The 23,184-nt window shown below is 39.8% G+C and overlaps 1 protein-coding gene and 1 long non-coding RNA gene across 7 annotated transcripts in view; one reads left to right on the forward strand and one right to left on the reverse strand.

The window, feature by feature from the left end:
* Positions 1-23,184, forward strand: part of IQSEC1 (IQ motif and Sec7 domain ArfGEF 1) — a 306,257-nt gene that overhangs the window by 182,337 nt on the left and 100,736 nt on the right. The window contains exon 1 of one of the 5 annotated variants that reach the window (XM_074198378.1): positions 11,131-19,711. The exons of the other annotated variants lie outside the window; for them this stretch is intronic. Within the exon in view, the coding sequence (XP_074054479.1) occupies positions 19,599-19,711 (113 nt within the window). The 5' untranslated portion in view covers positions 11,131-19,598. Of the gene's footprint in view, positions 1-11,130; positions 19,712-23,184 lie in introns of those variants that run through there. 5 annotated transcript variants of the gene reach the window in all.
* Positions 7,949-22,198, reverse strand: LOC141496159 (uncharacterized). 2 transcript variants are annotated; one of them, XR_012470962.1, is made up of 2 exons: positions 21,839-22,198; positions 7,949-8,758 (listed from the first exon to the last, which is right to left on the reverse strand). It is a non-coding gene; the product is annotated as an uncharacterized LOC141496159 (long non-coding RNA). The 2 variants fall into 2 exon arrangements; XR_012470961.1 differs by lacking the exon at positions 21,839-22,198 and adding an exon at positions 9,857-10,272.

Below are 23,184 nucleotides of genomic sequence, written 5' to 3' on the forward strand. Positions count from 1 at the left end.
TGTGTGTATGTAGAAATATTGTGTATGTATGTATAATTGTGTAGCATAGATATATATAGATGTATAGATATATTCACACACTCAAGATAAGTACAGATTAGAGAATAAATACCCAGGAGTCTTAGAAAGGAAGGCAATGTTTTAAAGGAAGCCAGAGATTCTAAGAGGTGGAGATGAAAAGAGAAAGTATTCCTAGGACGAGAAGAGATAGTCAGTGTAAGGTATGGGTGAGTATAAGGGTCTAGGGTGCAAATAGGTTAGTATGAGCGGGTGTTAAGAGTGACTAAAAAGAAATAATGTAAAAGAAAACTGGAAAGGTGGGAAGGGGTCAGGTTGTGAAAAACTGCATAAACTTTTAAAAGCTCTTAAAATAGTAACTATGTCTAATAATAGACACTAGCTGGGTGATCCTGGACAAGTCACTTAACTCTGCCTCAGTTTCCTCATCTGTCAAAATGAACTGAAGAAGGAAATGGCAAACCACACCATTATCTTTGCCAAGAAAACTCCAAATGGGGACATAACTGAAATGAATGAGCAACAAAATTTCTAATAACTGGTGGGATGTCCTTGGCAAATCACTTAACCTTTCTTGGCCCTCTCCTAGCTGTAATATACTGTGAATATATGATTTTTTCCAGTTTTTTTTTCAGACAAGCAGGCACCGTTGGCTGCAGAATGAAAGTACTGGTCATAATATTCAAAATAGCAAAAACAAAATGATGCCAGGATAGAGTCAGAAGAGCTTGCTTTTATGTACTTCCCTATATTCCCCTTTCTCTCTGGTTTCATTTAGCTCCTTCAAAGAGTGAAATTATTATATGGTATTTAAGAAACCAGCTAGTTCCCTGCACAAACCTCTGTGGCTGTACCATCCAGCATTAATGAACAGTAATTATAAGAGCTTGGTGAGGAATGGTCAAACGCAATGCTTTTAGAGCCTATTAAATCCCCACTTGGGAAGGAGAGCAGGGAGGATGGTACTCTGAGGGCCAAAATCTTCTTGGTCTATCTTCCTCACTCTTTGGCTACTTGGGGACAAGTCTCAAAGAAGAGACCAGTCCCAAACCAGCACCAGGAGGAAGGCACTGTCCCCCCACCCCCACCCCACTACTCACTCCATCCCTGCCAAATGCCTTACTGAATATTACATATTCAGTAGGCATCTGATAAATGTTGTTTACAGTAAGGAGATGGTTCCCAAAGAACTGAGGATATTTTGGAGCTAAATGAATAAGAGCTGGAGTATTTGTAGGGAAGCCTGATGGGGTTCTACTTAATTCCTCAGTTTATGAAGGGAGTAATAGCTGGAAACATAGTGAAGGAGCTAAGAGTGACAGCAAGGAAGGAGATGAAATTATAACCAACTATGACTGGGAGGTGAAATAAGAACCAGGGAATTTTGAGCCTGGTATAATATGGTAAAAATAAGATAGAAAGATGAAAGTAGGGGGGGGATTACAAACTTTTCATTAGGGGAGAGGGGAAAGAACAGTTTTTGATGAGAAACAGCTGACTTTGTTCTCTTCCTCCTCCTTCATCATCTCCATCTTGTATATCTTTATGGCACATTAGAGTTTTTAACTTTCAACAATTCAGTAATTATTTTTCAAACATCAAGTTTAGGATACTGGACTTGGGTACTGGATAGATGAAAATAGACAGTCCTTGTCTTCAAGAAGCCATCACACTCATAATTTCATCTAATCCTCATACTGTAGATTTTATTATACCCATTGAACAGAAGAGAATACTATGGCCTGGACAAAGGAGCAAAAATGGCTATCTGGTGGCTGAGACTAGATTCAAATACATGTCTTCTCATTCCAAGTTCATTATTCCTTCCATCACACAACCCTACCTGAAGGGAAAGTCTATGCATGCAAGATCTGATTTGCTCATCCTTATAGGCCCCATACTTTCTAGCAAATAATCTTCCAAATAGGTGGTTTCTTAAGAAATAGTTATAAAAGGGCTAGAGATATTGTCATATGAATATTGGCTGAGGATCTGGAACTTTTGGGGAAGGAAAGGAGGGAGGGGAAGAAAGGGAGATAGGGAGAGAAATCGAGAAGGTGAGAAAGAAGGAAGAGGGAGGGGAAATAGAAAAAGAGGAGGACAAAGGAGGGAGAGAAAGTGAGAGAGTAAAAAAGAAAGGAGACAATGAGAGGGAAAGAAAAGAGAGGTGAAGAGATAAAGTGAGAGTGAGAGAAGAAAGGAGATTAAGAAAAAGAATAGAAGGAAGAAAAGAGAGAATGAGAAAGCAAGGAGAGAAAGTGAGAATGAGAAAAGAGGAAAAAAGAGGAAGAGAGAGAGAAAGGTGGGGGAAAGGGCTAAAGAGGGAGGGAAAAAAGAAAGAAAGGGAGAAAGATCGGGAGAGAGATAGGAGAGAGATATGAGAAGGAAGAAAGATGAGAGATAGGAAAGATAGAGATAAGAGAGAGAGAGAGCAGGAGCTGAAGCTATTTGTATAATCTTAACTTTCCCAAACTTTGATCCTTCACTGGGGATTGCTCAGGTGAAATTGTTTGCTGATGCCTAGCTCATTATTAGAGATTTTAAAATGTTTATTTTTTTTTTTATTCTTGTTGTTTGTTTGTGTGTGTGTGTGTGTGTGTGTGTGTGTGTGAGAGAGAGAGAGAGAGAGAGAGAGAGAAACCATGAGCAGGGAGGGTCCTTCACTTCTTCCCTCTGGGTCTCAGCCAGACTGCTAAGGCTGCACATTATAAATGGAATCCAGCCTGTATTGGTCAAGTTTCTAAGACTAAGAAAATTACAGGTCAAAGAAAAAGAGGGAAAAATTAATAATAATAAAGTGTTCATTATTAATAATCACTGTTATCTCACATTTAATTAGTACCCTATACTTCTTTTTTTTCCGCTTTTTTTTTTTTAGGTTTTTGCAAGGCAAATAGGGTTAAGTGGCTTGCCCAAGGCCACACAGCTAGGTAATCATTAAGTGTCTGAGACCGGATTTGAACCTAGGTACTCCTGACTCCAAGGCCAGTGCTTTATCCACTATGCCACCTAGCCACCCCCCATACTTCTTAAAACTCTTTCACATACATTATCTCATTTAATCATTTCATTCTTAAAACCACATTACTTAGTCTTTCTAAGCTTTAGTTTTCTGGTGGCAAAAATAGAGATAAGAATGCCACCATTGTATTTATTACATACCCCACTATTCTGAATCCAAAACCCAGACCTCTAGTTTACTAATTCATTGGGGTGTCCCCAACTCTTCCCTAACTTTCTCCCAATCTTTTCTTCTCTTGTCTTTGTCTAGAGATTCTCTTGTACACTCTGTCACAAGTATCTAACTCCCCTTGAATCTTTAAGCTAAAGCAGGATAAATGTCCATTTCTGACTTTTAACTCTATATGAATAATGCTATATTAAATGTGATTAAGTTTGAAATTACTATTAACCAGGGTAATAATTACTGTAGATTTAGATGGCATGTTATACAAATTGCTGTGTGCTTGTAATTACAAATTGCATTTGTAGCACTCCAGGGGTTTGCAAACCTTGATATCTTCACTATTAACACATAAATTACAGTAATTTCTGTAAATAGCTAGATAGACCAAAATTTCAGGGGATTGTGTTTCCTATGAGATGTTAATTATAGCCCAACTCCAGGAGAGTCCAAAGTTGGCCTGGACATTTTTGGGTCTTGAGTTTTCCTGGCAAAGTCAAGTCCCTTAACAAGTTAGTGCTGAAGTCTGCTCTAAGTCCACTATTGTACCTTTCACCCAAAGATGAAACTCTGTTAAGTAGTGGTGTTCCCCAAATGGATTCTAAACCACTTTTGATGTCAACTAATCCCTCCCTCCTTGAGTGCTGCCTTCAACAATTAGATTGTGTTATGTTTAAATGTGTTGGATTCTCCATCTAAAAATGAAATTAGTTTGAAAACTCATTAACCCAGCCCCCAACTAAGTCAAGATTCTGAGCAAAATGGGCCAAGCTGGGTTGAAGTTTACCTCTTTATGGGAAAGAGGTTTGGTCTGCAAATTGATTAAGCAATAGTGTAAGCAAAAGTATTGAAGGAAATGTTTAACCTTACTGTAGGGAGCCATTTATTTGTAAGCACTTAGCAAGCATACATTTGCAAACCAGTTATTCAAGTGTCCATTATAAGTGATCTGTATCTATTCCTTTGAGGCAGGCCCACTAGCAGGCTACTTGATACCACTTTGTTTGCTTTGTATCAACCAGATTATGATATTGAATCAACCAGAATTCTGGAATGTTAGATGAAAGTATTTTATTTGGGGGGAAGGGGGGATTGCAAGGCAATGAGGTTAAGTGACTTGCCCAAGGTCACATAATTAGGTAATTATTAAGTAGCTGAGGCTGAATATGAACTCTAGTTGATGCTCTATCTACTGTGCCATCTAGCTGCCCCAGTGAAGGTATTTTAAAGCTAATATGGGCTGAAAGAAATAAGACATCAGAAGCAGTTTGAAGTAGGAACCTTGTACTTATGATTCAGAAGGCATGGGTTCTAGATTGGCTGTGTCTAGACTATAAAGTTCCTCCTCTTTGACATGAAGAGTTTAAACTAGATAATGTATCAAGACCCTTCCAACTCAGTGACATTTCCTGTAAAAAAAATGCAAAATTCAGACGACCCTGTCCAGCTGATGACCCTTTCAATTATTCTCACTTAATGAGATTTATTTGATTATATCAAAGCAGTAAATGAAAGTAAGTCAACATCTCTCAGAACATTGCTTTCGATTCCATGCATGATATGGATTTCCTAGTAAATGTCCTAAATTTTTTCTAGGTTTCCTAAAATTATCCATCCCCTCCAAGTTCAGTGAATTCATAGATTTGAAGCTTGAAAGGAACTGATGTATTCTAACCTGCACATTTTACAGACAAGGAAACAAGCCCAAAGACTTTACAAGTTGTGAATTGCAGAGCAAGGATTCAAATCTAAGCTCTTTACTCTTGATGGCAGAGCCCTAGCCACCTCTGCAAAATCTGGGTTTCTAATTACTCCCTTGGGATAATCTTTAAATACTTGAAAACAACTGCTCTGTTCTTCCCTTCCAAGTCTTCTCTTCTCCATGTGAAGCATCCCAGTTCTATCTACTGACCAGAATGTTGATGGTCTTTCTAAAAGGTGGTACCTAGAACCAAACTCAATACCCTAGATGCAATCTGACAGGGCAGAGGACAAGATCACTCTCATCACTTCTTAGTCCTAGACACTGCCTCTCAGAGTAGAGCCCTAGGGCACCTTGAGTATTTGGGGTTCCAAGATTACACTTCAGTTCCATATTGAGTTTGCATTTTAATAAATCCATTAAATTATTTTTCAGGGAATTTCCTATCAAAACTTGGTTCCTCCAGCTTATATTTGGGGGGGGGGGGTTGGTTTTTGCAAGGCAATGAGGTTAAGTGATATGCCCAGTATCAATACAACTAGGTAACAAGTGTCTCAGGTCAGATTTGATCTCAGGTTCTCCTGACTCCAGGGCTGGTCCTCTATCCATTTCACTACCTAGCTGTCCCTATCTTACACTTATGAAGCTGATTTTGGAGTGCAATTTTATATTTGTCCTTTCATTTTGTTAGATTTTGATCAACTTTCTACTTCATTGAGATCTTGTTGAATCCTGACATCAATTAGATTAGCTATTCCTTCCTAGCCTTTTGTTATCAGAAAGTTTGCTGAGCATGTTATCTATACCTTGATCTAAATCATTAATAAAAACTAGTAAATAGCCAGATCAAGCTCAGATACCAGGGGTTTATTAATGGAGATTGTCTGAGACCATATTGAATTATTATTGACTGACCTCTCTTTGGTTTCAGCTATTCAATCAGTTTTGAATTTATATTAATTGTACTTTTATCTAGACCATATAACTCTATCTTGTCCATACAAATAGAAAGATAGACTTTATTAAATGCTTTGCCAAAATCTAGGTAAATTATGTCTATAGTATTCTGATTTACTAGTAGAATAACCTTATTAAAAAAGGAAATAAGTTTAGATTGTACTTAATGAAATCATGCCGATGTTGGGGCCATTGTTCAATATTCAAGATGTTTCTTTCAGTGATATATCCTATGGTTTTTCTAGGTATGGAAGTCAAACTCACCGGCTTATGGTTTATTAACTCCATTCCCCACCCCACCCTCCACCCACCCCCTGCCCCTGTGTCTCTGTTTCTGTCTGTCTGTCTGTCTCTCTCTCTCTCTCTCTCTTTCTCTTTAAATCTCAGAACAAAATGTGCCCTTCTTCCAATCTGTAGTATCCTTTCCATTCTCCTAGATCTTTGAAAAATCACTGTCACTGTCTCAATAATCACATCTGACAGTTCCCTTCAGTACCTATTTCACTTAGGCCAAGTGACAGACTCAACTGGGTGTTCTCTTACTATCTCCTGAATGGCTTGGGTATTAACAACCCTTATGGTGGAAGGAGTACCCACAATGATAAAATCACAGCCCCTTCAGGAAATGAAATACTTTGCAGACCATAATTACTCCACTAATTCACTGTACTTTTTCCTACCAACTAGGGAAGACAGTGAATAGAGCAATGGGGTCTGGAGTCAGGGAAAAGATAAAAAAACAAAAATGTGTTCAAATCCAGTTTCAAATAATATCTCTATGACCCTGAGCAGGTCACTTAACCTCTTTCTGCCTCAGTTTCCTTGCCTGTAAACTGAGGGTAAAAAAGTAACCTACCTTCCAGAGTTATTGTGAAGATCAAATGAGATAATAATTGAAAAATGCTTAGCCTACTGCCTGAGTAGTTTCTTTTATTTTTTTGCAAGGCAATGGGTTTAAGTGACTTGCCTAAGGTCACACAGCTAGGTAATTAAGTGTCTGAGGAACTCAGGTCCTCCTGACTCCAGGGTTGATGCTCTATTTACTGCACGACCTAGACACCCTGTATGTTCTTAATATATATTTATTTCTCCCATTTTCTTCCTTCTTTCCTTCCCACCATTTTTTCTTCTTCCCTTCCTTCCTATCTTCCTTTTATCCTTCCTTCTTCCTTCCCTCTTCCTTTCTATCTTCCTTCCATGTCTGTCAATGTACCACTTTCTAATTTGTCCTATTGGCAAAATTGTCTTCTCCTTTTTTAGTGAATATGTGAGTATCCAAACTGAACAGCCTTAAAATCTAAATCTGCTCTGCCATTAAACCACCCTCTAGATAATATGGTGTATAGGAAGGAGAACTTGGGAGATAAAAGAACTAGATTCAAGTTCCATTTCTGATACTTGCCATGGTCCCCAAGAGAAGTCATTTGACTTCAACAATCCCCTGGGAATTCTAAGAAAGTAAATTGCAGAACCCTAGCTTGATGTGCTTTGATAAAAGGAATCCCTTCACCGAGGTTCCCTACATCAGAGGTGTCAAATACTTAGCTGCCACCATATACCCAGAGGGAACTTGCAACTTCCAAGTGAGGTCAGAACCAAATTCAAATATAATTGAGAAATATTTTTTTAAAAAAATACATAAAAACACAATAGAATATAGATAATGTTAATATGTGGTTTTCTAGGTCAGTATGTGGCCCCCTAGAATGGCCTGTGCTTCTATCTGAGTTTGATACCATTTCCCTACAAATTCTTCTCAAATGACTAACCTCTCTTTGGTTTCAACTATTCAATCAGTTTTGAATTCACATTAATTGTACTTTTATCTAGACCATATGACTCTATCTTGTCCATACAAATAGAAAGATAGACTTTATTAAATGCTTTGCTAAAATCTAGGTAAATTATGTCTATAGACATATTCAAAATTCACAAATTCAAATATAATTGAGAAATATTTCTGAGAACCTCAAAGAGTTTTTGTTTATTCATGTTTATCTATAGATGTTTACTGTATTAGAAATTAAAATGGATCAATTTTTAAATATTTATTAATGCATTTAAAGCAACAATAAACATGTAACAAGTTAATGTAAACAATATATTTTATGAAAAGTTAGTTTTCCAAAGCAAAAAAATTTAATGAGTGGCATTATTTTATTTTTTTACAGATCTCTTTAACATCTAGCTTAATAAAAAACAGTTGGATTCTCTTATTTGCTTCTGCATTTAATCTGTTGCAATATGTTGTTTTGGTTGAAGTCTATTAAGAAAATCCAGTCTTACAAAGATAGGTAGTTGGAAAAGGGAGAAATATTTTAACAATCAAGCAACATGTTATCATTATGAAAATAATTTTGACTTCTTGAACCCTCCCAAAAAAGGTCTCAGCTACCCCCAGTGGTATTAAAAGATAACTGCTGGCTTCTCTGATGAAATCATGGATCTAAATTCTCCCCCTCCAAAAAAAGGTGGGGCAAGGTATAAAGGATGTGAAATCTGAACACATTAGCTCCACTTACTTGCAATGTGAAGTTGGACAAGTCACTTAACCACTATGACCCTCAGCTTATTCATCTTTAAAATGGGTCTAATATTTGGAAAACCTCCCCAGTGGTATTTGTGGGAAAGGGTTCTGTAGATTAGAAAGGTGAACATTTCCATAGTTCCAGAAAATGTGATTTCATCAGGACAGAGATTCCTTCTCCTCAACAAAAAGCAAATTCCCTTGCACATTCCTGGGGAAATATACTTTGGAGGTTTCTGTATCCAGAACTCTCTCCATCAGTTGCTCCAACTCCTCTGCATCTCAGTGTATCAGAGATGGTCCTGAGCCAATAAACAGTCAACCCAGAGGAATATACTGAGAGCCTTTCCATCTTGATGCAACATACAGTCTATGAAGGGGAAGAGAACAAAATTTTTATTAACTATTACCATTTTCATCTCATTTAATCCTCACAACCACCTTGGGAAACTGTTATTATAACCCTCATTTTACTCATGAGAAAAGTAAGGCAAACACAGGTTTAGTGACCCTCCTACAGTCACACAGGGAGTATCCAAGGTTCACAAATGAATCACAGGGTTTCCTGACTCTGAGTCCAGTGTTTGTATGCTATGGTACTCCCTGGCTGCCCTATGAGAACCCAAGGGGACCTGGAAACCTCAACTTTAATAGTGCTAAATATAGATATGAATGATTCATTTTATTGTCTCACTTTCAATTAAATCTCCTGGTCTTTTTTTATTTCTTTTTTTTGTTGGTTGTATTTTGCAAGGCAACGGTGTTAAGTGACTTGCCCAAGGTCACACAATTAGGTCATTATTAAGTGTCTGAGTCTGGATTTGAACTCAGGTCCTCCTTACTCCAGGATCAGTGCTCTACTTACTACATCACCTAACTACCTCTGTTTTAAAAAATTTTTCCTTAAATCTTCATCAACTCTCCCCTGTTCACACTCTCCACATTGTCCCCCTTCTTGAGAGATAGTCTACAATCCTCCATTGGCCCTGGGATATTCTAATGAAATCAGGAAACTTGAATTAGTTTTAGTTTAGCCCAATATTAAGCAGAGTGAGCTTAAGGGGGGACATTTCACTTCTAAGTCTCATCTGAAAATTGAGAGTAAACCAGAATTTTGGAATTTTCAGAGAGAGAGAGAGAGAGAGAGAGAGAGAGAGAGAGAGAGAGAGAGAGAGAGAGAGTCTGTGTGTGTGTGTGTGTGTGTGTGTGTGTGTGTGTGTGTGTGTGTGTGTGTGTGAGATGGCCATCTGGTAAATCCTATGAATGCCTTCAGAGAATGTTTTTAAGTGCAAAAAAATAATATACATAGGATTTCAAAGTATTTAAAATGCAGTTATCAAAATATTTTTTAAAATAAATTCACACCCCTGTGCCTCACAAAAAAAAAATGGAAAGGAAAGGAAAGAAAAATAAATTCACAGATTTGAAGTTAATGACCCCTGGGATAAACAGAATTTACCCTGCCTACCTCTTAGGAGTCAGTGTTGGGATCCAGTGAACAAATAATATATGCCTGCTCTGTCACCATAAAGAGCTATATAAAAGGTATGAATGATTACACCCCTGCCTTTTGGCAAGCTCAACATCCATTATTCATTTTTCATCTGTAGCCCCCTTGGTTCTCATTGTGGTTCCTGAAGCAGAGTAATGAGGCTGTAGGCCCTGAGGACAAGATTTGGGTTATGGTCTCTACAGAGCTGAGCACCAAAGGTCAATTACTTCCTGCTCACACACATGCTCCCCAATGTAGTCTGAACTTTGGGTTTGGGAAATTTAAAAAACAAAACAAAACTTGTCAGCTCATTTGCACCCTTATCATCACCCATGTGTCCAGGCCACAGCTGCCCAATGACTTTGGCCATCTGACTGGATGCTTCTGTTGGCTTTCTTCCTCTCCCTTTCTGTTCTCAATGGTTGTAGGATTCTAGAATTACAGAGCTCCCCAGTATTCTAGAAGATAATAAGATCAGTGATTTCAAACTGGAGGAGAATTCAGAGGTTATTAAGTGCCATTGGTGAAACTAGGGAAAATTTCCTTTCCACTAAGTAGGGCCTAGGGAAACAAGATCATACAGGTAACCAACCAGTAGCAGAACCTGGATTCAGACCTATTTCCTCTGACTTCTAATCCCAAACCATTCCCCCACATCTTTTACAGACTCTGAACTAAGCCCAAGAAACCTGAGTTTCCACATGGGTTAAATTTCCTCCCTTCTTCCCCACCCCTTCAACTGTCCTTTTATCTGTCACTGAGCTACCTCTGCTATATTACCAGTAATCCTCTGTCTGCCCAATGAGACACAGAGATGCTGACTTAAACTGAAGGGCAGATTGAAGAGAAGTAACTAGGAAATGAGGTCATTAAAGATTCAGTGATTTCAGTATTAATTGCCAGCTACTAGACTCCACCCCTCAGCCCAACTTCCAACCCCCCCAGTCCTGGCTAAAGCCAAACTCCTTTGGGATTCCCAGATTGTTGGTACTTTTAAGATCTCTTTTATTAGAAAGGAATACTTTTAATCACACCTATTCACTTTGGTGAAAAGCAGATCTACTGCAAATCTGAGTGTTAACCAGCATATGGGAAAGGAATGTAAATTGCTATCAGATTCCCATTCTGAATAGAGAAAGGGGTACAATCAGCCAGCCAGACTGGCAGGGGGAGGGAGGGAGGGAGGACCAAGAGAGGAGACCTTACATTTACACCTATATTCTTGGAAGCAAAATGCCAACGGATGGAAAAAGCAGGAGTTAGCTAACGCCACAGAACCCTTTCCTGGGTCACTGTTTTCTTTCCATTTATTTTCAGATCGGTGTTCCCAGAGGAAGGAGCTGAAAATAGCCCAGAGTGGGCTGGGAATAGAAGCAAATGATCTTGGGATTCAGATTGCTCTTTTCCTGCATAGAGTGTGAGATTTGTGAATGGAGCCTGAGGTTGTAAAGCTTGCAGACTATAAAGATGCTCCTTTTTCCCCTTATACTCTTATGTTGGTTTTCAGGCCTGGCATAGTTGCTAGGCATTTTCACTTTCACTGTGGCTGAGGAAATAAATAAATGGAAAGAGTATCCTTTTAGAGGACAGGCAGATGTCCAGGGGCACTGATTTGTCTTGGGAATTATGTGTTCTCATTGGCTTTTTGTTTGTTTGTTTGGTTGGTTGGTTTTTTCGACAAGGTGGTAAGTCAGGGTCACACAGCTAAGTAAATAGTGTATGAGGTCAGATTTGAACTCAGGTTCTATGCTCTATCCACTACATCACTAAGCTGCTCCTACCTTTGAATTTTGCAGGGCAGCATAAGCCTTTTCCTCAGCATTTAGTTCAGTGCATGTCATATCTTAGGCACTCCATAAATGTTTACTGATTGATTTTTGTGTGAAGTAGGGGGGATAGAGGAACAAGAGGGAAGTGGAAATGGCATTGATGGGCACCTGAAAAGAAGAGATCTCAATTAATCTGCACCTGCCTAGTTCTTCTGGACTTGAATTGGAAGCTCCTCTCAAAAAAAAAGAAAAAAGAAATTTTTATTCCATATACAATGTTTCCCTCCATCTTCTCCAATTAGGAACCCAAAAGGACAGAAAGCATTTCATTTTGCATTCAGAGAATCTAAGGTGCAGGGAAACCTCCCCTTTCCTAACTAGTCAGAAGCCCACAAGATTGGCTCAGTAGGATCCAAGGCAAAAAGACCCTCGAGTTGTCAAGGTATCATCCAGAATAGACTCCTGCCCTCAAAGAGCTTCTCTTCTTGGGTGGTAGCCTATGAATGCCAGATTCTGTGCTTGGTTTTGGTGTAGTGAAATCTTGAGGTCCTTCCCAGTATGATGATGCTTCAAAAAAGACAAGTCTTTCTTTACAGATTGGAAGATGTAAATTTTGTGATCATGTGTAAGTCTGGTATCCTATGAACAAGTACAAGTATCTGGGGACATTGTCCTAAGGGTCTTCATTACTAAAGAGACCAAAAGCTCTGAGGTGGATTAAATGTTGTGTGTCATTTGAACATTTCCTCAGTTGACCTGCTGCTTTCTTGTTCCATTCCTAAAACAGAACTTTCTATTACAAGCCCTCTCTTTGTCATTCCTTGCTAGGGTTAGCCTTTCATAAGATTCATAAGACGATCATCCTTTAAATTTCTACCTTTTCACAGTTCTATTCCTCTTGTATCTCTAATTTTTTTCCCTGTCTCCTTCCTCCTTCATCATTTTTTGCTTCTTATCTTCTTGATTTCATCCTGAGTTTTGTATTGTTCAACTATAGCATGAAAAGTATCAAGTTATCTCAACATCATGATGAGGCACTGGAAGAGAAGGAGAGCCTTATAAACAGTTAGATGAACTCATCGTGGCCCTTGCATTGGGCAAGCAGAGAGAAAATAACAGAGATGGACATAACTCAGAAATAATCATTAAAATTTAAATCCTCAGGTCTGGCTTCAAGTCAGTCCTGAAATGGTCCTCAGTATGGCTTCTCCCAAGTCTCTGTATTAATTGTGTCAGACCACAATTTTTCTCGTTTGGGGTGCTATATTTTAGGAGAATGGTTAGAGGAGGGTAACTAGGAAGATAGGGAAACCAAAGAATATATCATTTGTGGAACCACTGAATAAATTGGGATTTTAAACTAGAAAAGTCAAGATTAGAGGGGGCAGAATTATTCTGTTCACATTATTTGAGGAATTATTTTGTGGAAGAGGGAGAAGACTTCTACTGTATACTTCTAAGGGGGTAGACCAGGGCCAATGGGGAGTTACAGGAAAATTCATTTCTGTTCAGTATAAAGAAGAGCTTTTCATCATTAGATGAGTTCAAAATGGAATAGGCTGTCTTTTGAGAGATGAGTTCCCTGACACTGAAAGTGTCAAAAACAGACTGATCGTCAATAAAGGACATTGGTAGAGGGAAGTTCTGAGCAGGAACCTTGATCAGATTTCTAAGGTCCCTTCCAACTAAATTATATAGTTCTGTGACTCTCCTCTCATATGATATCATGTTTTATTTAAAAAAGAATCTTTTAAGTGGCAACAAAGTATAGTAGAAAAAGCACCAAACCTGTAGTTAGGAGGGACCTGGTAGGACTATTTCTGAAGTAATAATGAAAGTCAATATTTATATGGTGCTTTAAAGTTTGCAAAACACTTTACAAATGTCTCATTTGATCATCACAACAACCCTATGGGTAGGTGCTGTTATTATTCCCATTTTTCAGAAGGGGAAACTGAGGCAAGCATCAGTGAAATGACTTGCCCAGGATCTCACTGCCAGTAAATTTCTAGAGCCTGATTCTTCTTCAGGTCTTCTTCACTGGAAGTCCTATGCTCTATCCACTGCACCTCCCCATTGCTGGATTGTGACAAGGGGGAAATCACTTCATCCTCTTTGAGCCTCAATTTCATCATCCTTAAAATGGGAATTATGAGCCCTACAGTACTTAACTCAGTGGACTCTTAGGGATAAGTCACTTTATTTACCTCCCTACCTCTTAGAGAAAATTATAGATTTATTGTGAGTGCCCCAGAGAACAATATTTCCAAAATTCCCCTAGCAATAGAGTATTTTTTGCCTTTTTCTTGAGACTGGTTTGAGGGTCTACAGTCTTCCATGACTGTTTCCAGGGAGAGTGAAGGGGGCAGGGACCACTGGAGCTGTCCAGCAACATAAATCTCAAGGATTTGAGGGGGTAATTTTTGCTTCAGGAATCTAAGCAGAAAAGTTCATTCCCAGGATTCTGAGCACACAGATAAAGGAAATTGTTCGTGAAACCCATATTCCCGTCGTTAGCCTGGTATGGAGTCCTGCAGCCTGACCCTGATTCTCCTCATTTCCCTCCCCTTCCCCCTCTCCTCACCCTCTTGCTTTTGAGCCTACTGAATCTATTTTCATTCCTTGCATTGTTCTCCACCTGTGGACTCTAAGAAGTCAGCAGCCTGGTATCCTGTAACCTATATTCTGGATCCTGTATGTGGCTTATCCCCACAATGCTTCTGGCATCTTCCTGAAAAGGAAACTCCCAGATACAGACTTCCCTCATTCCCCATCTGGGGAAGCTCTAACCTGTACCAGGTAGCTCCCTCAGTTTTGGTGAGTAGCAGATCCTGGCACCCCATCTTGTCCTGGGATGGAACTGAGAGAAACAGTCTACGTTTAAATATGTTAACAATTCATAAATGCTGATCTTGACAGTGTGCATACAGAGTTGGAGAAATTTAGAACAAACTGAGAAGTAAAACTTTTTATTCTGGAAAAAAATTTTCACACATCAAGTACAAATTATAGAATTTAAAGCTTAAAGGTATTTTAAAGTTAATAGAATCCAATCCCTTCAATTTACAGAGAAGCAAAGGGAAGTTCTGAGAGATGAAGTACATTGTGTGGACAACTCAAGCCTCTACCAGGTTACCTGGTAGTTCCCTAGGATAGTTCCCTAGGATACATCCACTAAGGGGTTGGTGAAAGGAGTTTCCCATCCTAGAGAACACATAAAGCCTCTCTACCCACCCCAATCTCCTATCACCCCCCAAAACTGACAGGGAAATGACTTGTAAACCAAGATTCAAATCCAGGCTTTCTGACTCCAAATCCAACATTTTTCCACCATATTCTGTTAATAGGTCACAATGAACATATTGCCAATGTCACTGTCTTCTCTTGGTACTGTATGTACAATGTATGTCCAATGAAGCACAACTTCATTGGTGTACCAGCAAAGTCATGAGATCCTACAAGAATTCATGTAGGGAGCCATTCTAGAAGTTAACTGTTTAACCTTCAACAAGGAAGTGGCATTTAGTTTTAATCCCCAAATAAATATATAGATAGGTGTGAAATTACAGAAGTCCCATTGAAATGGATCACTAAAAGGTGACTAGAAAAATCATCTTTCAAAATCTCTTTTACTTCCGGATTCAAGAAGATATTTGACTGATACATTCAGAACTCCTCTTCTCTCTTCCCTTACCGGTCCTCTACCACCTGACTTTTAGCTCCTAACCCAAGTACTTTATTTCATTCATCTTATCTTACCAGCTACTTTCTATTCATGTGACTTAAATTTGCTGGTCCAAAAGAAGTAGTGTGGTATAAGGGATAGCATTCTGGCTTGGAATCATGAAATCTTGGGTTCAAATTCTATCTCAGATACTTTTTAGCTGTGTGGTCTTTCCCAAGTTACTTAATCCCCTTCTGTCTCAGGCAACTCCCTAGGATGTATTGAATAAGTCATCAAGGCAAATGGAGTTTCACCACACTGATGAAAAAAGTCAGCTTTAGTCTATTCCAATACATACTCTAATTGTTTTCAACAAATTCTTATAGTATTTCTTAATCCTTTCATTTACTGTTCATCACTATACAGGTGACTTAGTGGATTGAACACTGGATCTGGAGTCAGGAACACCTAAATTCAAATTTAGCTATGTTATTAGCTATTTTTTATTTATTAGCTATGTTACCCTAAGCAAATAACTTTACCTCTGTTTCAGTTTCCCCAACTTTAAAATGGTGGTGGGGGGGGGATAATATTAGCATCTATCTCCCAGGGTTATCTTGAGGATCAAATGCGAGAAAAATTGTAAAGTTCTTATCACAGTGTCTGTCAAACAGTAGACATTTAGTGAATGCTTATTCCTTCCCTATTATCAATTTTTTTCAGAGTTTTGCTAAGATAATTCAGAGAACATAGTTATCTGTCTTGGTAAAAGGATTGGACCAGAGACTGAGGGAATGTGAATACTAATCCTTACTTTGCCACTCCCACTTTGTAATCTTGGGCAGTTCCATGGTGCATTCCAGACTCCTTCTTCATCTGTAAAGCAAAAGGGCTAAGCTAAAATGACCTCTAAGGACCCATCCGCTCCAAAATTCTATGGTTCAAAATCAAGCATAATCTCATTTTAGCAATAAAGACTTGAGTGAGATGATATACATTATAATAATTTACTGCCAGGATAAAAAAATCTCCTCAGTATGTCACATGTCTAACCAACTGCATGCATGTCCAAGATGGTCCTTAGAGCAATTTTTAATACTGATCACTACCACCTTTGTCAGTGACTACATCTGTGCCAGAAGAATTAACATGGTGGTAACACCTTCCTGATGTTTCCCTAGGTCATGCCCATTCTTCCTCCACCACAAACCAATCTGGCAAATCAGAATATTGGAAATTAAAGCCTTGATATATTCTTTTTGAAAGGGTAATAAATATGGAAATAAAAGTATTGTTCTCCAAATAAATCATAGCCAAAATGAGTGTTTCCAGAGGTATGTAAAATGCCAGCATGCAGAGTTGATTATTACTGTGAATCATGTTATATTAATAACTATTTATAACATTTATTAATGTTTGTCCATTATGTCTAGGTGCCAGATATTAAAGAGGATACAAAAATGAATCTCACATATTAGTTGTTCAACCATGAGCAAAGCACACAACCTCTATAAAGCTCAGTTTTCTCAACTGTAGAAAATAACAGAACTAGCTTTTTAATTAGTATGTTCAGAGCATAATCTACTTCATAGGGTAATTATAGGACAGGCATTTTGAAAATCTTAAGGCACTTGATACATGTGAGTTATTAACAGAGAATAATAATGATAATAATAAGACATAGTCATTAGTTCTGAATTTATCAGTGTTCCCATCTTTCCATCCCTTCATAAGAATAGCATGGAAAACTTGATTGCTAAAATATAAATTGTTTCCTACTCTTGTCCTTTGATATCTTAGTGTCTTAACTGTCAAATGTGGAAACTTGATTAGTTTTTGAAGCTTTGCTGGGTTTTTGCAATTCATCGCTTCCCCTTCTAGGTGTTTGATTACCATCTCTTTAATAATACATTCTACATTTTCGCCAGAAATCCAGCTCCCTGGTTTCTAGTTTGAAGACTCCACTCTTTTACCTTTTTTTTTTAACACACTAGGACAACTTTTGTCTTTCTCCAGACCTGCAAGCATCTTTTCTGTTCTCCATAGTTTCAAAGATCTCAGACAGTGATAATTAATAGGAAGACTATATGGAAAATCAAACTCCAAATGGATTGGAGAATTAGGAGACCAATCAGGAGAATTAGTTAAGAGGCATATCCTGAAGGAGTACTGGATTTGAAGAGAGGGGTCCCAAGTTCTAATTCTAGCTTGATTACTAGCTTCACCTAGGAGGCCTTGTTGCATAATCTTTCCCTCCTCAGGCTCCTTACCTGACCAAATGAGATAATAGATATTAGGTACTTTGTAAACCTTAAAAGAGGTAGATAAATATCAACTTATTAACAATCAAGTTAGCTAGCATTTATCCATGGCCTGCACTAGTGATATAAAGAAATGAAAAAAAAAATGTCACTGCTGCCTAGGAGCTCAGTCTCAGGAGGGAAGCAGTATGCAAACAATAACTTCCAAGCTATACACAGGCTAAATTGGAGATAATCCTGGAGCGAAGGCACTTTGATTAAGAACTGGGATCAGGGGTAGCTGGGTGGTGCAGTGGTTAGAGCACCAGCCCTGGAGTCAGGAGTACCTGACTGAGTTCAAATCCAGCCTCAGACATTTAATAATTACCTAGCTGTGTGGCCTTGGGCAAGCCACTTAACCCCATTTGCCTTGCAAAAAAAAAAAGAACTGGGATCAGCTTCTTGCAAAAGGTAGGACTTTAGCCTAGACTTGAAGAAGGCCTGGGAAGACAGGAGATGGAGAAGATAAGGCATAGTTGTGTTCTAGAAATTAGGGCAGTCAATAAAACCAAAACAACCTTGACTCAGGTAGTAGAATAGTTTGAGAAGCAATCAGAATGCCATTGCCACTGGATTGAAAAGTAAAGAATAAGGAGAATAAAATATAAAACTGAAAAGCTAGGAAGGTATCAGGTTCTTTAAATATCCAAAGAAAGAATTTTATATGTGATCATGTTGGTATTAGGGAGCCCCTGTAGTTTACTTATCATTCAACAAGCCTTTATTAAAAAGTTCACTGCATGTTGGAAGTCTGCTGAGGTACTAGGAGTCTATAGAAAAGCAAAGACAGTACTGGTTCTCAAGGAGCTTATAGTTTAAGGATTTTAGTTTAAGGAGTTTAAGGATTATAGTTTAAGGAGTTTAAGGAGGGAGACAGGTAACTAAGTAGGTACAGGAGATATTTAGAGTAGATACAAGGTAACCTAAGAGGGGAAGGCACTATTAACTTCTGGGACAACCAGGAAAAATCTCAGGAAAGAAAGTTACATTTGAGTTAAATCTTAATGGAAACAGGGATTCCAGGAGGCAGAGGCACCTGTAAAATGTGGCGTATACTTGGTCATTGTTTCCAGTTCTGGAGAGGCTGATGCAGTAGTACATAGAAGAGGGGACTGGAACCTAAATTAGCTTGGCAGAAATATAATCAGAAAACAGGAGATCTGAGAGCTACTTTAGAGACAGAATAGATTGTATTTGGCAACAGACTAGATTTGGGGATCAGAGAGAGAGAGAGAGAGAGAAAGGGAAGACTCCTAGATGACTCAGAGATTTTTTAATGTTGATAATTGACAGAAAAATAACATTCTGAACTCAGGTAACATTCTAAACAAATAAACTTCTGGTGTCCCCCTGTGAGCCACATTGCTAAAATTACCCAAGGATGACACCAAATTCATAAACTGACAGGAGGCTGCCTTGCCCCTCCATTTTGGGATTTTGTACCAGTAGAACTGCAGAAATTGCTATGAACCCCATTATAAGTAACCGAAGATCAGACGACTATCCCCAGTTGAGACGATGCCTCCAGATACCCCAGTATGGTTGCTGCCATGAGAGAAGTCCTACCAAAATAAAAACAAATTTTAAGTACTCTAGAATTTCACTTTATTGTCTCATTTCTGATAGAGAATGAGCCACTTCTTGCAGTTCTTACCTTTTCCCTTTGGAGAAGAAACATGAGACATAACATTTTTGTGCTATGTAACTAGTGAGACGCTAGTTAGGGAAAGGAGAGAACAGGACACCATGAACAAGCCATCAAAGCACAGCCAAGGTCATTAGAGGATTTGTAGTCTTGGGATTAGATCAAGAACCAAAGTCCTAAATCCTGACTACTGATTCACTGGCACAAGGAGATAGTTGCAACCTAAGCTCAAATGAAATCCTATTGGGGATATGGTGATGTGACTCTCCCATCCTAAGTCCTAGGGTCCTTGGATCTTTAAAGTTTTCAAAGAAGAAGATACTAGTGAGGGGCAAATGATATGCACTGTGTGTTCTTTGGACTTTGTGGTACAATGGAAAGAACATTGGATTTGGTGCCCAAAGACTTATATTCAAGATCTTCCTTTGAAACAAATAAGCTGTATTACCCTAGGTGAGTCATTTAATGTCTCCAAGCTCTGAGTTTACTATCTGTAAAATAGAAATAATTGTACAGTTCTTGGTTTAAGGGGGGGGGGGGGGTTATTCTGATAATTAGAGCTGTACAAAACTGAAATGGGCTTCTGGGAGAAAGTGAATTACTCCTTCAATGGGAGTCTTTAAGATAATGCTAAGTACTACCTCACCAGGGGTAATAATATAAAATAATAGAATAATAAAAATAATAGAAAAATCTCCTTTAGTGGAATATAGAGCAAAAGTAATGAGAGATCAAAGAGGACTTCAAAGGGGGGGACTTCTTTTGGTTAGGGTAGCTAGCTGGTACAGTGGATGGAACACTGGCCTTGGAGTCAGGAGGACAGGAGGATGAATCTAACCTCAGACACTTGACTCTTACGAGGTGTGTGACCTTGGGCAAGTTGCTTAACCCTGGCTGCCTTGCACCCAAGGCCATCTCCAGTTGCCGTGATTCAGTTCTGGCCACTGGACCCAGATGAGGAGAAAAGTGAGACTGGTGACTTAGCACAGCAACCCCTCACTCAAATCTAATTCATGTGCATGTCATAATATCATCTCCCTGATGTAGTGGTCTTCAAAAATAAAGGACAAACTTTATTATTTAAAAGTGTATTTGGGGATTCCTATTCAGGTATAGTTTGGGTAATGTGATCTTTTTCAACTCTTGAGATTCTGCTCCCTTAATGAAAGAACTCTGGTATTTTGTCACTTGGGTGGGTTTAGAGAATAAACTTTGACCACCTGGTTTGCTATATAGAGATCAATTGCCTTTAGTCTCTAGAGGGCATAACTTTCTTCCTTTTTCTTTTTTTTTCTTTCTGCTTCCTTCCTCACATAGAGCATTTGAATTATTAATACACTGTACAATTAACTCTATAGAAACACACACACACACACACACACACACACACACACACACACACACACGCACACACACACACAGATAGACCAAAACACAGCAAAACAGAGTAGAAAATTAATAGGCATTTAGTTTCCAGGGGCCTGTTCTGCTCTTAATGAATGCTCACAAGGAAACTCAAGTCCATTTTTTAAATCCCTGCCCATGCAATGCAGCCAAAGTCATTCCTAAGGCTGGGGCTGCTAGCATTGAAAGAAGTTCCTGGAATTCTTGGGAAAGAAATGTTTTGTAGCTGTCATGGCCGGCCAGTGAAGCCTGCAAAACCAGAGAACAGCTGGGTTTGAGGGAGTTCTCTTTTTGGTCCATTTATTAAAATCTATTTTTAGCTTGCCTTTTTCAGGTTGTTCTTCGAGTTTTTCCAGACCTGACCATTTCAAGTCCTGCCCCCCCCCCCCCCCCAGACAGATGCATAGTGGGTGTGGTTGCAGCTCTTCAGTAGGGTTTATTAGCTACTGGATTGAAAAGGCCCCTTCCCTTTTCAGAAGGGCTCAGTGTGAGCATTATTCAGAGAAATAACCAGAGCAGCTTTGTTGATTATTTTTAAATTAAGCAGAGAAAACACTGCAAGTCCTTAATAAGAGAAGCCAGAAAAAAAAGAAAGAACATTTCTTGGGGGGATATTTGGATCCAGCAGAGCCCTCTTATCAGACCCTCACACAAAACAGTCTCTTGTTTAGATTCCTCCTGGCAGGGAGTGTGCCTGCCGGGTTGTCAGAGTTGAGTAGTGCCTGGGTCCCCTTCTAAGCCTGCCTAAGGCCTCTTAGCCTTCCTCGTGCCCCAGTTTCCCCATCTGCTGTGTGTGAATAATGCTCATTTGTAAAGCCCTTTGAGTTCCCCCCCACCCAGATGAAAGGCCTAAGAATACAAATTATGATGTCCTCTGGTATGAGTCACATCCTGCTGCTCCATCCTAGCCCCTCACTAAACTCCCCATTGCTGCCCTATCTACCAAGTGGCCTCCAGAGAAAGGAGGCTCCCCATGTGTTGGGGATGCTGGCCAGGAGAAAGAGTATCGCAGGTATAGTGATGACGTTGGATCTGGATGGCTTGTCAGTGTTGGGAGGCTGAGAAATCTTTATCAGGATCTTAGTCACTGCTCATGTGACCTCCCCAACCTTCTTTACATAAGGAAAAACACATTCTGCCCCTGGAGCCTCAGACTATATGTATATATACACATACCTGTGACAAAGTAGAAGCCATTGTTTGTATCTGTCTATCCTTGGGGAAATGAGGAGGGAGGGGAGGGGGTGTTGGCTAAGAGTAGGTCCAAAGATCCTGCTTCTGGTCAAAACCTAAACAAAAATAAATATTAACCATGTAAGTGATTGCATCAGCTTTGGAGTCCCACCCCTGAATTGGGCCTATTTATATTTCATACAAAAATAAGAAAATAGAAGCCAAGGGAAATATTTAAATATTTTTTTAAAAGGTTGGAGGGGGGAGTTCAGAAAGAGAAAGAAAGGGTTTTAATGGGGCATAGAGACCTTCATTTAGGGATGATGGACTGTTGTTCTGAGATACTAACAGCTTGCTCTATTTATCTCTAGAATCATCCAGGTCGATTTAGCTTTATCATTTTAACATTGAATTTCAGCCTTGTAGAGATCTGAAAAAGGCCAGACTCTGAGAAGAGTTAGCTTTGAGCCTATGTAAGGCACCGTGTCAATACCGTTGACAGAGTGGGTTGTTTGGGGGATTTGGGGGGGGGGAGGTGTAGGAGAGGGGGATAGAGGTACACCTTATTCAGGGAAGAGGGGATAGGAAGGCATTAGAACCTTGATCTCTGTGTTTAAGGGACCTGGTGACTGTGAGGGTGTAGAGGGCTCACTCTGGTTACAGGGAGTTCCTTAAGGACATAGATTTAGAGCCTAAAGGAAACTCAGAGATTATCTCCTCTCGTTCGCTCATTTTACACATGAGGAAACTGACATTCCCGTTATTTTCCTGTATAGTGAATGAGGCAGCTGGGGAGAGTAGTGGAGTTCACGGGGAGGTGGGGGTTCCAGCCTCTCCCCCCCCCCCGTGCCACCCCTTTCCCCAGGGGGGAGGGATGCCGGCTGCAGAGGAGCCCGGGTCTCTTCTTCTCCCCCCTCCCCTCCCCTGCTCTCCTGGAATTCCCGGCTTCCTGGCCGCTGGTGGGGCGGGCTCACTTTATGGGCAGGCCTCCCGACTCCCCAGACGCGCGATGGGGCCTGTGCCGGGGATCTGGCCCGGGTCCAGAGCCCGGCTGCCTTTCCAAGATGTGGGGGGGGCTGGGGGAAGCAGGCGGGGAGACCCTCCAGACAGACAGTTGGGGGGGGTGCATCTCGCCCTCAGTCCGGGTTCTGCCACTTGCCATTTCAGCTTTGCGCCCAGAAAGCGCCTGGTGGTAGCTGGGGCCAGGGTGGGGCAGGACCTCTTCTTCCCCCTCCTGTCCTTTCTCGTCCCCCCGCCCCCGCCGGCCACCCCACTCTTCTGTGCTCCGCTCTCCTGTCCTCTTTATCCCATCCCAGTCCCTTCCATTGCCCATTCCAAGTCCCCCTCTC

The sequence above is a fragment of the Macrotis lagotis genome, chromosome 8 (assembly GCF_037893015.1).
Source record: "Macrotis lagotis isolate mMagLag1 chromosome 8, bilby.v1.9.chrom.fasta, whole genome shotgun sequence".
NCBI lineage: Eukaryota > Metazoa > Chordata > Mammalia > Peramelemorphia > Peramelidae > Macrotis > Macrotis lagotis.